We start from the raw sequence: 14,964 nt of genomic DNA, 5'->3' as shown, positions 1-14,964 counted from the left end.
TGGATACTGAAAACCCCAGTTTCCCCTGCGTGTGACTTGGTCCCTGCTCTATGCAGCTTTCCTCTGCCTCCACGCACCCACAGAAAGAATTTCCAGCCCCTTTTGTTCTGGTCACCACAGAACCCCATGCAAGGGGGGGGGAGTCGTGTGCGAGATGGACAGAGCCCCACCCAGCAGGGGTGGAAATTAGAAGAAATCTTGTCTGTACCATGTCACCCATGTGACTGTCAATTAACAGAACTGAAACCTACACAGAACACAAGATGTGACTTAACAATAATTACAATTCAAACCAAACTGAAATGCAAAATGTAATTTAATTCAAGAACTAGTATTGCTGACAGGATGATTTCTTGAGGAACTTACCATTCCAAAGTCCCTTTGCAGAAGTTCAAGTGCTTTTGTCCTACATTCTTATCCACAGAAAACATGACCAAGGCAGTAGGCAGAGGCCAGTCCACTGAAGTCTCCTTCAGGCATTCTCTACTCCTCAAAATGCAAGCCGTGGGTGGGAGGGAGAGTATGCTCACTCTGTCCTCATCTGCTACCAGTTCCATCTCCCAAACAGCAGCAGTCTGAAGAGGAGAGCCACTGCTATATAATGAAGGCTCTCCATTCATTTCAGAACCCAGGGCTTCAAAGCGGGTGAAGAGCCTCCATGGCTACAGGAGGTTCTCCAGTTCAGAGCATCACTTTCCAGGTGCCAGAACTGGCAACAGAGGGGGACAGAGCTAGTTTGATTCCCCCTCCTTTAAACAGAGAAAATGCCTGAAGAAGGCTTCAGGTAGCTCTGCTTCAGGCTACTAGATAGTTTAAGATGGAAACTCTCAAATATCTTTCACAACGTTTTGGTAGTTTTAGTTCACAGAAACTATTTGTCAACATTTGTTTACAGATAAACATTCTTACACCTTCTGTGCTTCCTCATAATCTGAAGGTACAAAAGTATTCAGCTACGCAGGGCTGCAAAGATCCTTGTCACTATGTAACTCTAAGAAGGGCTCCTGTGGTCAACAAGTGTGGCACTGAACTCTTCTGGCTCTCATCCGATTTATAACCCGGTCAAGAAAGGCAAGAACAAACCAAAGGACATTCAGGGTGCGACTGCCATGTAAGCCAGGCTTCCACTTGTATGGAGAGCCATCCCTGCATGAAATTCCAAAGTACACACTGCACAAAGCATTGACCTATTTTGGATCAAATGCTGTAGAGTTCATTCGTGGTTTGATTAAGTAACTTACCTTCTATTTAGTAATGAGCCTAATAAACGCTCAACAGAATCACTGCAGCCAAACTGCAGCACTGAATGCCTTTTCCAGCCATGGGTTTCCATAGAATGAACTTTCTAGCAGTGGAAAGGAAAGAACCATAAGACATGTAATAGGAGTTGTGTCTACATCCAAATGATTTCTCAACATGTTGCCTCCTTCTACAGTTATTATTACCTTCACTAGAAACGTGACTTCTCACCTAAGCTGCAGGCAGCTCGCACACATTGTGGAAACTTAGGGATGTAACATCAGAGCCCACCGCCCTTCTGGTACAAAATGCAAGTCCAGGTTTTAGCGCACCTCTTGCTCAGTTATTTTCAATCTGCTCTAAATCTAAGGCCTCACAGTCCAGAGGAAAGATGCCTTCTTCAGTGCACTCACAGTCACTGGTTTCATCTTCACTCTCACACATGGCAGCCCCTTCCACAGAATCTCTTGTGCTGAAGCTGGCTTGCTGTGAACCATGATGCCAGCCATCATTTGGCTGTTCTTTCTCTAGGCTGAAACTAGGGGTGACTACGTTCAGAAAATCATCCGAGTCACATGGAGAGGAGACTATGGTCTTCATCTGTGCCTCATCATTGTCATCATCCTCATAATCAAGAGAGCAGAGACTTTTTGAATTTTTTAAAGTCTGTAATTAAAAAGCATGCAATCAGAAATTAAACAAAATGAAGTACTTATTCCAGAAACTTATGCAGCTACATTGTATTTCCATGTATACTATTGAGTATTTCCTTTTTTTAAAAAAGAAAAGCCCATCAATGCTCTCTCTGCTGGTAAATAACTAATACAGTAAAGCCATTTATGACCGTTACAGTTGCCTTACAGCAATGAACACAAATTGTAGACCATTCACATTATTTATTTCACAATGGCTCAAATATGCACAAAGTGTACATTTTGATGGTGAACTGCTGTAGGCATTATCTTCGCATAAGTGATTGTGCAATTTGGCATCCAACAAATAACGCCTATGGAGATTTCTTAACTTGGCAGTTTACATTAAAGACAGTGTCTATACCAGGTGATTGTCCACTTTTACCTCCCACGAGTTTCCCTTATAGACATGGACTTTAGCAATCAGCCTTGCAAAACAAGCATTTACCTCCCAATAACCAATTGCAAAACAAAGTACACTAAATGCAACAGGCAAGGAAAACTACATGTTCTTACAGACATCTTTCATTGTGATAGGGCTCCCATAACCCACAGGGGACCAGTTCCACAATCTACTGTGGATATAGGAATCCTATACACATAACATATGAGGAGATGGGACGAAGGCCACAAGGGGTACCCTTGTATGTTGTATATAGAACTGCAGAAAAACGCAGGAAAGTGAAACTGTGGGTACCAGTCCTGCAGATATGGCGTGGTTGTCCTGCTGTACTTGAGGGAGCACCTATTCTAAAAATGGATTAATTGCATAATCTTCTGACCCTGATGTGATCCAGTACCCTACATATCACATGTTGCAAAAGTCACTGGAATTCCCCATTTTTATTTTGCATACTGCTAGGTTTTAGTGGGAAAGATGGGTTATGAACTGTGCAAAATAAATCTGCTTTATGTATGGGCATGTGCACCCACACACACACACCCCGCAGGATTCTGGAATGAAGATCAGGTGTATTTTGAAGGACCATTACTATTCCCTTGGCATCTGCCCAAGTTCCCAGTTGCAGCAACCCATTCCCTGGGTGTCCAACTCAATGACCTATCCTTATGGAGAGGTTTGAACAGTCTCTAAAAGCCACACATTTATTAATTTTTAGCAACCAAGATCCAATATAGGGGGGAAACATCTGGATCAGTAAAATGCCCCAACCAACCGGTATAATCTATGGCAGAGATACATATGCATATCAGATCAAGATGTATTAACAGAAATGTTCTTTGCAAAGGCAAACAACCCTCAATTGCATTAAATGTTTAAAAAAATATTTCAGATAAAGGTGATATAGAAAGAATGTGGTAGGGATGAGGAATATGTGCCCTTCAGGAATTTTTAGCCTGCAGCTCCTATTATTCTGCACTGACTGCTGGCTAAGGCTGATAGGAGCTGTACAGCAACATCTGGAAGGCAATGTTCACCTTTCTTGATGTACAGCTAGGAGAAAAGGAAAACCAGAAAAATTTTAAAAAGGTAGAGAAACCCCACACGGGTGTGCAGAAGTAGAAACTGCATAGAAAACTACTATGTTTGCACAACAAACTTCTTTGGATAATTGCAATAGAGAGGTTGCTGCTTTTTATATACTGGTGTATATAATACCTGTACATACATTTTATTTATCAGATTATAAATTCATTTGGAGTGAACTGGTTTCCCTCTGCTTCCTGGGTGGGGAGACTGCTATCAAACGGTGTTACTAAAATGCACTGGGAAATCACATTATTTTAGTACATTTATTTTCCCTCTTTTTTCCTTTTCTTATTCAATAGTATATTGTGTATCTTGTATATTATCTACTACATATTATGTTATATATCATTATATTTTATAACTATATTATATTCATTTGTTCTTACGTACCATCAAGTTGTAACTAACTTATATTGACCCTAATAGAGCTTTCCAGGTGAGATATTTAAGGAGTGGCTTTCCCAGTTCCACTCCCCCAGTGACCTTCCATGACTGATCAGGGATTTGAATCCAGGCCTCCTGAGTCTTAGTCTATCAGTCTATCCACTAGACCACACTGGGTACCTCTTATATTCATTTACTATACAGTATTATATAATATTATCTCAGCACAAACTGAACAAATTAATTCAACATTCACAAGTGTTTTTAGTTTGCACATATGAAGTGCAACTTGTTTTACAGTGCTATCCTAAGTAGGAACTGTAGCACATGCCTTCTGTTTTTCTACAAGAGCCAGAATTCTTCCAGTTTAGGCCTTCCTCCCGGGTGAGTCACATGTAGACATCTGTCAGATGGGACTCCCAGCATGGATAATTCTTGGTTTTGTAGTACCAAAAACAAACAGCACCAAAATAAAACAACAATAACAAAACAAAAACAACAAAATTAAACCCCAATGGCACATCCCTAATCCTAAGCATATTTCCAGAAATAAACCTCACTGGGATTTACTCCTAAGTGCATAATGGACTGCAGTTCGAAGAATTAACAGCACAATCTTGTTCATCTTTGCCTTAGAAGAACACAACTGCATATAGGTTTGCAACTTCAGTCTTACTAATTCCATTAACTGATTAATCATCATCCCTCGGCCTGAATTTTGAGAACAAATAATAAACGTGTCTCCCCCCACAGCCCCAGGGAAAGACAGAACTGGAGCAAAGAAACCTATCTTTATTTGTAGTGTGTTGACTTACATAACTCCCCTTCACAATGGATTTACTTGCCTTCAGATTCTTAACTGATTCACCAATATAGGTCAACGGACACAATTCTATTCAAGCACAAATTCCCAATTTTTAAAAATCATGCTAAACTCTGCTGTACTCTTAGTGAAGAGTTTGATATATGTTACATTTTCACAGTGGGGGAGGGGAGACAACCTTGTCCTGATTAGTTGTTTCAGCAATGCAATCAAGTTGGTAAAAGAGAAATGTATAATAGTCCATAAAAGAGTCATGTATTTTCTAGTACATTACTTTTCAGTTCATACCACATTTAAGTAATAATTGCTACAACTGGAGAAGGGAACAAACTGTTACCAAGAGTTCTGTGGAAACATTCTATTTGTACAAATCCAAAAGATGAAGACAATGAAATTCTCTCTCCATTTCCAATTATCTGGAGCTTGCATTTTCAGTACAGAGGTTTCTTGCCTCAATAGCTCCCTTACTGTTTGGGGTCAGTTTTACATTGTAAAACTGCAGTGGCCAGGAGTGCATTGGCACATTTAAAACTAATGCACCAGCTGTGCCTATTCCTGGAGAGGCCTGATCTAGCCACAGTAACATATACAGTGGTGCCTCACACAACGATGTTAATTGGTTCCAAAAAAATCAACGTTGTGTGAAACATCGTTCTGTGAAACACCATTTCCCATAGGAATGCATTGAAAACCGGTTAATCTGTTCCAATTGGAACGGATTGCCATCGCTGAGTGAAAATCCCCATAGGAAACATCGCTGTGTGAAACAATGTTTCCTCCATTGGAATGTATTGAAGCCGACTCAATACATTTCAATGGCTTTGCAAAGTCCTTTTTCGCTCCTGTAAAAGTGTCTTACAATGTTTGGAAGCTGTTTTAAATGCTTGCAATGGTTAGCCCACCTCCTGAAACCTAGGCAAACTTAATTTGATGTTGTTCTGACACTTCGTTAATTTATGGTAATTTTTTGTTTTCTCCATTGAAAACTATTGAATGGTCTGTCTAATGGTTTCCAATGGAGAAAACAAAAAATCATCATAAATTAACGAAGTGTCAGAACAACACCAAAATCAGTTTGCATAGGTTTACAGGAGTTTACAGGAGCGAAAAGGGAGATCGAGAAAGGGCTCTTTGATCTCCGTTTGCCTTTTAAAGCTCTTCCCGATCTCCCTTTTCGCTCCTGTAAAAGTGTCTTACAATGTTTGGAAGCTGTTTTAAATGCTTGCATTGGTTAGCCCACCTCCTGAAACCTATGCAAACTGATTTTGGTGTTGTTCTGACACTTCGTTAATTTATGATGATTTTTTGTTTTCTCCATTGGAAACCATTAGACAGACCATTCAATAGTTTTCAATGGAAAAAACAAAAAATTACCATAAATTAACGAAGTGTCAGAACAACACCAAATTAAGTTTGCATAGGTTTCAGGAGGTGGGCTAACCATTGCAAGCATATAAAACGGCTTCCAAACATTGTAAGACACTTTTACAGGAACGAAAAAGAGACATCGTTGTGTGAAAATCCCCCATAGGAAACATCGCTGTGTGAGGCGGCAAATTTAACAGAAAAAGGCATCGTTGTGTGAATTCATCGTTGTGTGAGGCACCCGTTGTGCGAGGCACCACTGTACCTCAATTACATCCTGGCTACATCACTGTAACACAATCCATGTGGGGCTACCTCTGTAAAGTCTCAGGAAAGTTCAGCAGATCCAAAATGCGGCAGCCAGATTGCTAACCAGGGCTGGTCACAGGGATCACATAACCCCCATCCCCGTTACAGCAGCTCCACTGGTTGCCGATCCAGTTTCAGGCAGAATTGAAAGTGCTGGTTCTAACTTACTATTTAGGACTTTATAGTCCTAAACAACTTGGCTCCTGCTTCCATTAGTGTCACAGCACTATTCTTTTCCCTTAGTGATTGTTTACCTGAGTGGGGTTTTTTTAATGGATGGTTGAGACTTACTGCTTTGGATTTGCTTTTGATGGTGCTTTTGTTTGCCATCTTTTAGTACTGTATGGCATTTATTTGAATCTTTTTAGTATTTGTATACTTATGTTTTTAGCTTTGAATACAGTATTTTAGTGATGTAAGCCATCTTGGGTCCTTTTTAAGGAGAAAGATAGGCTAAAAGAATGAATGAATGAATTCCTTTTGAAGGACTAGGTAAAGGCAAAGGTTCCCCTTGACATTTTTAGTCCAGTCGTGTCCGACTCTGGGGCGGTGCTCATCCCGTTTTTCAAGCCGTAGAGCCAGCGCTTGTCCAAAGACAGTTTCCCGTCACATGGCCAGCTTGACTAGGGAACGCCGTTTTACCTTCCCACTGAGGTGGTACCTGTTACATACAGCACTGATGTTACCTGTCTGTCATGGGTTTGGAGGGAAAGTTCCATCCTATGGGGAGTGGAAGGCGGGACATCAGGAGGAGGGGCTGTACTGTATATATAGGTGAAGCCTGTGTGGAGAAGTTTAGGAGACGCTGGGATGTGAAGAAGCAGCAGCTGGGAAGAAGAAGCTGGTGTGGGAGTCTGTGTGTCAGACAGGGTACTACTGTGTGTCAGTACCAACCTGATAGGTTCAGGTGTCTGAATGGTTAGCCAGAACTGATAGGTTCAGGGTCTGTGCTTCAAGTTAAGGGTTCTGTGTGAACCAAACTGTGTGTATGTATGAGTGAAACTAAGCCACGTTACTATATCTTATTCACCTGATCATTTTATTTTCCCTGTGTGTTGTTTTAAATAAACCTTATTCTTTTATTGGTTGAAAATCCATCCCTGGTCTGTGTGACTTCTTATAGGGAATGGTTGGTGGCAGCTTAGTTAACGTGTGGCAGATCCCAGTAGGTCTGGGTTTGTCACATTGATTGGTGTCCAGCGTGTGGGATACGACTGGTCCAGTTGTCCAGCGGTCCAGCAAAGCCTTGGCAAGTGTGCCCAGAGCAAGGGGGGTCTAGTCAGGGACAATCTGAGGCGCGTAGGTAATCTTCTAGGTGTACCTCACGGGGAGGTGCGCTAGTGGAAGAACGTGCCAACTGGGGAGACTAGATTAGGGTGCTCTGAGGCAGCCTGGTTTTGGCGGGAAAAAAGCTGAGGCAAAACTGTGTAGTAGCAGTGATCTAGCCTGCCTGCTGAGAGGCCCAGCAGAGGGGGGTAGACTCTAACTCGCTACAGTTGCAAGTAGTGCTGAAGAACAGCAGCAATCTATAGGGAAAGCTGGTTCTGAGGCAAAAGAAAAAAAAAGTGGTCGCTTTATTTTGAGGCTTGACTTTTTAAAGCAGCCTGTTCTGGGGGGGGGGGAGTATGCCCTTGACTCGAAGCCAAATGGCAGAAATGGGTGAAGTGAAAGACCCCCAGGTTGACCAAGGTTCTGAGGATGAATTTGGCTCAGTGCAGGGTGACAGCACAGGAGAGCAGAACCCAGAACTCAGAAAGATACTCCTAGCCCAACAGCATGAACTGAGGGTGAGGGAAATGGAGGAAAGGGAAAGAGAGAAACAAAGGCAATTTGAATTGGAATTGCAGAGAGAGAAAATGGCGTTTGAATTAAGAAGATTGGAAATGATGAACCAGAACAATAATAACAATAGGGATTCTGAGGGAGGCCAATTGTCTAAAGCTGACCTGAAGAAATTCCCTGTATACCACAAGGGAGATTGTCCTGAGGTGTTCTTTTCCTTAGTGGAAAGAGCGTTTGTGGACTTCTCAGTGAGGGAAACTGAGAAGATGACCATCATGCGATCTTTAATCAGTGGTAGCCTGGCTGAGGTCTATGCCGAGATGCCTGAGGAACTGATGAAAGATTTTGCAGAGTTTAAAAAACTGGTGTTTGCAAGACATGGGATAAATGCGGAACAGCTGAGGCAAAGATTCAGGTCCCTCACAAAGAAACCAGAGCAGACTTTTACCCAAGTGGGGGCCCAATTGGTGAGGCTGCTTGAGAAATGGCTATCTCAGGAGGGGACAGAGACCTTTCAGCAGCTTAAAGATTTGATAGCGCTGGAACAGTTCTATTCAGTCCTGCATGGGGAACTGAAATTCCAGGTGAGGGAAAGGAAACCTAGATCTGTGGCCGAAGCCGCAGAGATCGCAGATTTTATTTCCCAAATAAGAAAGCCCTTGGGTGAGGGGAAAGCGATGGGGAAACCTAAAGAAACCTACAGCAAGTACTCTCAGGGACCAGGGAAAAGCCAGCAAGGGGGAGGGGCCCATGGTGAAGGGAAGCCCTCAGAAATGAAACCAAGACCTCAGATTTTGGAGGGAAAACCAAAACAAGATGAGAGAGACTCAAAATACACCAGAAAATGCTATTTCTGTCAGGGAAAGGGCCATCTAATCTCAGAGTGTGAGAAATTAAAGCAGCTAAAAGGAATTGTGCCTCAGGATTCGAGTGGAACCAAGCCAAAAGCTGTGTTCTGTGTCCAGAAAGAGCAAGGCTCATTGTCACTGAGGGAGCCTGTTGCCATGGCTACTCAATCTGGAACAGCTACATCTGCTGATCAGGCTGAGGAAAATGGTCCTCTTGTAGAGGTCAGGCGCTGCCTGCTGGTGAGGACAGATTCTCAGTTGTTTGAGACAGCAGGGGTGGACGTAGGAATACTTGACCGTCAGTATCGGGGGCTGCGGGACACTTGTTCTCAGGTGACCCTGGGCCATCCAGATATTATTCCTAGGGAATATGTAATCCCAAATGAGAGCATGAAGGTGGCAGGGATTGAGGGGCAGGTAATCTCACTGCCAGTAGCGGAGGTACCTGTGAACTTTCAAGGCTGGAGGGGAGTTTGGCGGCTAGCGATTTCATCGACTCTGCCAGCAGCCGTGCTCGTGGGAAATGACCTGGCTGAACATGTGAAACGGGTGCTAGTGATTACACGTTCACAAGCCACCACGGGGACAGTTCAGGGGGGTAATGATGAGCCAGAGACGGAAGCAGAGGGGAGTTCCGAAGCTGTGGTGGAAACCTTAACCACAGACAGCAGATTTGGACAAGAGCAAAAGGCAGACGCCACTCTCCAAAAGTGTTTTGAGCAGGTGACTGACGCCCAGCTAACACCTGAAACCCCAGTGAGATTTCTAGAGAAAAAGGGGATTTTGTATAGAGAGACCCTGAGGAATATCTCAAAAGGGGGAGATGGGATCAGAAGTCAGCTGGTGGTACCTGAAAAGTATCGCCCCATGATCTTACAAAGGGGGCACTCTGACATGTTTGCTGCACACTTAGGGGTGAACAAAACACAGCAGAGAATCACACAGAATTTTTACTGGCCTGACATAGGGAAGCAGATCAGGGAGTTCTGTAAACAATGTGATGTGTGTCAAAGGCAGGGGAATAGCCGCGATAGGACCAAAGCAAAGTTGTGCCCTTTGCCTGTGATTGACACTCCGTTCAAATGCATAGGGGTGAATATTGTGGGACGGACCTTTGCCCAAGGCCACAAAGAGGGGGAACAGGTTCATTCTCACCATTGTGGACCATGCCACAAGGTACCCTGAAGCCATACCCTTGACTAACATTGAAACTAACACAGTGGCAGATGCCTTGGTGGGGTATATGTCCAGGATGGGATTTGCCTCAGAAATAATCACAGATTTGGGAGCATCATTCACATCAAAGCTCATGAAACGCTTATGGCAAATCTGTGGAATTAAGCACAAGGAAACCACTGCCTATCATCCTGAAAGTAATGGGTTAACTGAGAAGTTCAATGGGACTCTAATGCGCATGATTAGGGCTTACTTGGCAGAGAATCCAAACAATTGGGACCAGAAGCTGCAATCCCTTTTGTTTGCTTATCGATCAGTGCCACAAGCCAGTACCGGGTTCAGTCCATTTGAACTTTTATTTGGGAGAAGGGTGAAAGGGCCCCTTGATTTGATCAAACAAAATTGGGAGCAGATCACCCAGGATGACCCACAAAACGTTGTGACATACATAGACTCTTTAAGGAAAGACCTAAAGAGAAACCCAGAGCTAGCAGCAGAGACCCTGCAAGCTCAAAAGGTCAGAAAGAAAGCCTGGTGTGTCCAGAGAGCCGGGGAGAGGCACTTTGACCCAGGGGAGGAAGTGCTTTGGCCTAGGCCCTGCAAAGAACACAAATTGCAGCTGGGTAGCCCAGAAATAAAATACTTGGGTCACATAGGAGGGGGAGGAGTGATAAAACCCCTGGAGGCCAAAATAGAAGCTGTTCGTGATTGGCCTAGACCCAACACCAAGAAAAAGGTCAAATCATTTCTTGGGTTGGTGGGCTACTACAGAAAGTTCATCCCGAGGTTTAGCGAGATTGCGGCTCCGCTGACCGATCTGACGAGGAAGAAGGCTGATGACCGCATCCCGTGGACCAGCGACTGTGAGGAGGCGTTCCAGAGGTTGAAGCAGGCGCTCATCAACTATTCAGTGCTGCGTGCTCCAGACTTCGACCGGGAGTTCATCATCTACACCGATGCGTCTAACAGCGGGGTAGGAGCAGTTCTTTGCCAGGAGGATGAGAATGGTGACCAGCATCCAGTGTCCTACCTGAGTAGGAAACTTCAAAAAGGTGAGAGACATTTGGCAACCGTGGAGAAGGAGTGTTTGGCAATAGTCTACGCGATCCAGAAGGCCAAGCCTTACATCTGGGGAAGACATTTTGTTCTGTGCACTGACCATTCACCACTGCAATGGTTAGAGACAATGAAAACCCACAATAGCAAACTTATGAGGTGGGCTTTAAATCTGCAGGACTATGACTTTGAAGTGAAGGTGGTCAGAGGGTCAGTGAACTGTGTTGCTGACGCCTTGTCAAGAAGACCTGAAGAATGAAGACGGCGAAAGAAACATGGACTATATATATATGTTGATGACAAAAGGTTAAATGTACCTGGTTTTTTTAAATTTGGTTTGTATGAATAAAGGTAAATTGATGTAATGTATATGGTAAATGTTTAAATGCCTAATTGCTATGGTTAACTTAGAATGTAAGTATAAGTAAGTATGATATGGTATGTATAACTGTTGTTGTGTGTTTTATCCAGGTTGTTTTTTGGGAAAAAGCACCTTAGCTTTCCCCCTACAAAACAACTTATAAAGAGGGGAGGTGTTACATACAGCACTGATGTTACCTGTCTGTCATGGGTTTGGAGGGAAAGTTCCATCCTATGGGGAGTGGAAGGCGGGACATCAGGAGGAGGGGCTGTACTGTATATATAGGTGAAGCCTGTGTGGAGAAGTTTAGGAGACGCTGGGATGTGAAGAAGCAGCAGCTGGGAAGAAGAAGCTGGTGTGGGAGTCTGTGTGTCAGACAGGGTACTACTGTGTGTCAGTACCAACCTGATAGGTTCAGGTGTCTGAATGGTTAGCCAGAACTGATAGGTTCAGGGTCTGTGCTTCAAGTTAAGGGTTCTGTGTGAACCAAACTGTGTGTATGTATGAGTGAAACTAAGCCACGTTACTATATCTTATTCACCTGATCATTTTATTTTCCCTGTGTGTTGTTTTAAATAAACCTTATTCTTTTATTGGTTGAAAATCCATCCCTGGTCTGTGTGACTTCTTATAGGGAATGGTTGGTGGCAGCTTAGTTAACGTGTGGCAGATCCCAGTAGGTCTGGGTTTGTCACAGTACCTATTTATCTACTCACATTTTTTACATGCTTTCGAACTGCTAGGTTGGCGAGGAGCTGGGACAAAGCGACAGGAGCTCACTCCGTCGTGTGGATTCGATCTTATGACTGCTGGTCTTCTGACCCCGCAGCACAGGCTTCTGTGGTTTAGCCCACAGCACCACCACGTCTCCACACCTTGTAGTTTGAAGGACTATAAAGCATCAGATCCTTTCACTACCTGCTACCTCTATTTGAGATTTTTAAGTACCACCTACTTTTATGCAGAAATAGGAAATGAAGCATCAGATGAACCTTCACCAATGATGGCACTCAGCTTTACATTTCCATGATGGTGGCAGTGGACATTTTGAACTGGTGTCTGAAGGCAATATTGATATGGGTGAGGACAAACAAACTGAAACAATCCAGACTAACTTCTGTTTAGTTGGAAATTCTGCTGAGGTGGACAGAGACCTAACACCTGTTCATGACGGATGCTATTGTAACAATAATGTTGAGCTGCACTCTCTCTGAAGATTCATGTACCTTGCCTGTAGAATCTCTACAGAATTAACTTTACATGTTCTAGTGGTACCAGCAGATAAGAGCACCTTTTATCAGAGATGGTTGATTTGTCTGACATGGCTTCAGCTGCTCATGCAGCAGGTCCAGTCAGACAGGATTACCACATGCCATCTTTGTAAAACTGCTCTTAAAAGATAGCTGCAACATCTCAGCTGATTCTCAGTGTGACCACATTTGTCTACTTGAAGCACAGAGACGTGATCATATAACACACTCTACTAGTTAACCAATTTGTTTCAGATTTGGAAGAGATAGCCGTGTTAGTCTGTGCCACAGGTTTTTGTATTATTATTAAAAAAACACCAGACACACTCAAAATTATAAAAACATTGACTGGTATAATAGATGCAGGTTTTAAGTATCTGTTAAATATTGACGCAGTATGTATGCTGTTCCTAATAGTGAAATTTCTTTATATTGTTCCCAAAGCCCCAATGACTATGGAGGACCACTGGAGTGTCTTTCATCCATAAGCAAAATGTATTTTGTTAGTTTTTCCAATTCTTTATCTTCTACACCCCAAAATTGCAGCAACAATGATCCGGGTATTTCTTTATTCTATTACTACTACATTTGATGTGTTATGTTCAAAATGTCTATCCATGTTCATTAGTTTCCGTGTTTTCAATCCAATTCTTCTAATTAATATTGGGTCCAATCTATTATTCCAGCTGGGCATCTATTTACTGGAACTGCCCATGTGTTTATGGCTTTGTGTTTTCACCATTTAATTCTGATTTTAATATTTTCCGCAATCTGTTGCTGTATTCCCTTTCTGTCAGTTCTTTAACCTCTGTGTGCATGATATTACAGTATCTGCTTCTAGTAAACCAAGGTATTTATAATTTTCATTGCTTGATAGTGATTTTATAATATAACAATTTTTAATTATATTCCATCTCGTTTTTGGACCTTGCCATGTTTTATAGACAAAGCTGTGCATTTGTCAATTCCAAATTTCATCTGAATATCTTCATTAAATATTCGCACTGTGTTTAGCAGTAATTCTATCTCTGTGGAACTTTTGCATATAGTTTTAGGTTATCCTTGTATAACAGACAATTGATTTGTCCTGCTTATTCTGAAATATGGTAGCCCAACCCAGTTTTATTTAAAATTATTGACATGGGGATTAGTGAGAGGTTAAACAGTTGTGGTGACAAAGAATCCCCTTGAAATATTCCTCTTTTGATGCTAACTTCCCACTTTTTTCATCATAGCCCATTAAGACAGTTTTCCATTTTTCCATGTTTTTCTTCAGGAACTTCTGAATATTTTTTACTAATCCCAAAATTTTTTAGGCAGGTGTTAATCCCACTGTGTGGCAAGGAGTCAAATGCCTTTTTATAGTCTATCCAGGCCATTTTAAGATTTGTTTTTTGTCTTTTTGCATTCTTTGGTATCATTTTATCAATAAGCAGCTTGACTTTTTAAAGTTCCCTTTCTGTTCAGTTGAGTATAGGGAGTTTTCAATTAAATAATTATATACTGATCATGAAAGTACTCCTGTATGGAGCTTGAACATTGTTGGAAAACATGTAACTGGTTGACAATTACTAGGTTCATCGCTCTTTTGATGATCTTTTATTATCAGAAACGTGTGGACTGTTTTCCTTGAGTTTCTTTACAAACATCTTTTATCCATGAAGCTTTTTTTAATGTCCAGTTGGGCATTCCCAAATTTCTTTTCACAATTTTAGAGCATCTTCTTTACATGAGCCTAATGTATTATTATTTTAAAATAATTAATTAAAAAATACCAGGCATAGTCAATCAAAATTATAAAAACATTGACTGGTATTACGTAACAGATACAAGTTTTAACCAAAAACCTAAGTATACATAATGTATCAGCACAGTATGTATGCTGTTCCTAATAATGTTTTTTGTAGGGTGTTATTTCTGAGATCTGGCAACTGCTTGTAATATTGTATGGAATTTCATTTTCAAAGCCTTGATGAATACAGGGACCACTGAAGTGTTTTTTTTTTTATCATCATCATCCTTTATCTACTTATTTGTTTCTGTCTCTCTTTTGGCCTAAAAAGGGGCCCAAGGAGGTTTTCATCGGACTTATCTGGTAAGTTCCAGAGAAAGGACCTTTTCTAAAATACCTCCTTAGTTATGGAATTCTCCTCCTTGCCAGCAAATACTTTTATAAAGAAAGTCCTTTTA

At 42.0% G+C, this 14,964-nt stretch overlaps 1 protein-coding gene and 1 long non-coding RNA gene across 6 annotated transcripts in view; both read right to left on the bottom strand.

The window, feature by feature from the left end:
* Positions 1-298: 298 nt before the first annotated feature.
* The window catches only part of FAM53A (family with sequence similarity 53 member A), a 42,938-nt gene continuing 28,272 nt past the window's right edge, over positions 299-14,964 (bottom strand). For 4 of the 5 annotated variants that reach the window (XM_020805925.3, XM_020805923.3, XM_020805928.3 and 1 more), the window contains one exon: positions 299-1,905. In XM_020805925.3, coding sequence (XP_020661584.3) covers positions 1,579-1,905 — 327 coding nt within the window. In that variant the 3' untranslated portion in view covers positions 299-1,578. Of the gene's footprint in view, positions 1,906-3,120; positions 3,385-14,964 lie in introns of those variants that run through there. The other variant, XM_072994819.2, reaches the window with a different exon arrangement.
* On the bottom strand, positions 6,646-13,538 carry LOC144588230 (uncharacterized). Its single transcript, XR_013543677.1, has 2 exons — positions 12,225-13,538; positions 6,646-6,962 (listed from the first exon to the last, which is right to left on the bottom strand). It is a non-coding gene; the product is annotated as an uncharacterized LOC144588230 (long non-coding RNA).

The sequence above is a fragment of the Pogona vitticeps genome, chromosome 3 (assembly GCF_051106095.1).
Source record: "Pogona vitticeps strain Pit_001003342236 chromosome 3, PviZW2.1, whole genome shotgun sequence".
NCBI lineage: Eukaryota > Metazoa > Chordata > Lepidosauria > Squamata > Agamidae > Pogona > Pogona vitticeps.
Note: the sequence above shows the minus strand (reverse complement) of the source record. Positions and strands in the feature narration are given on the sequence as shown.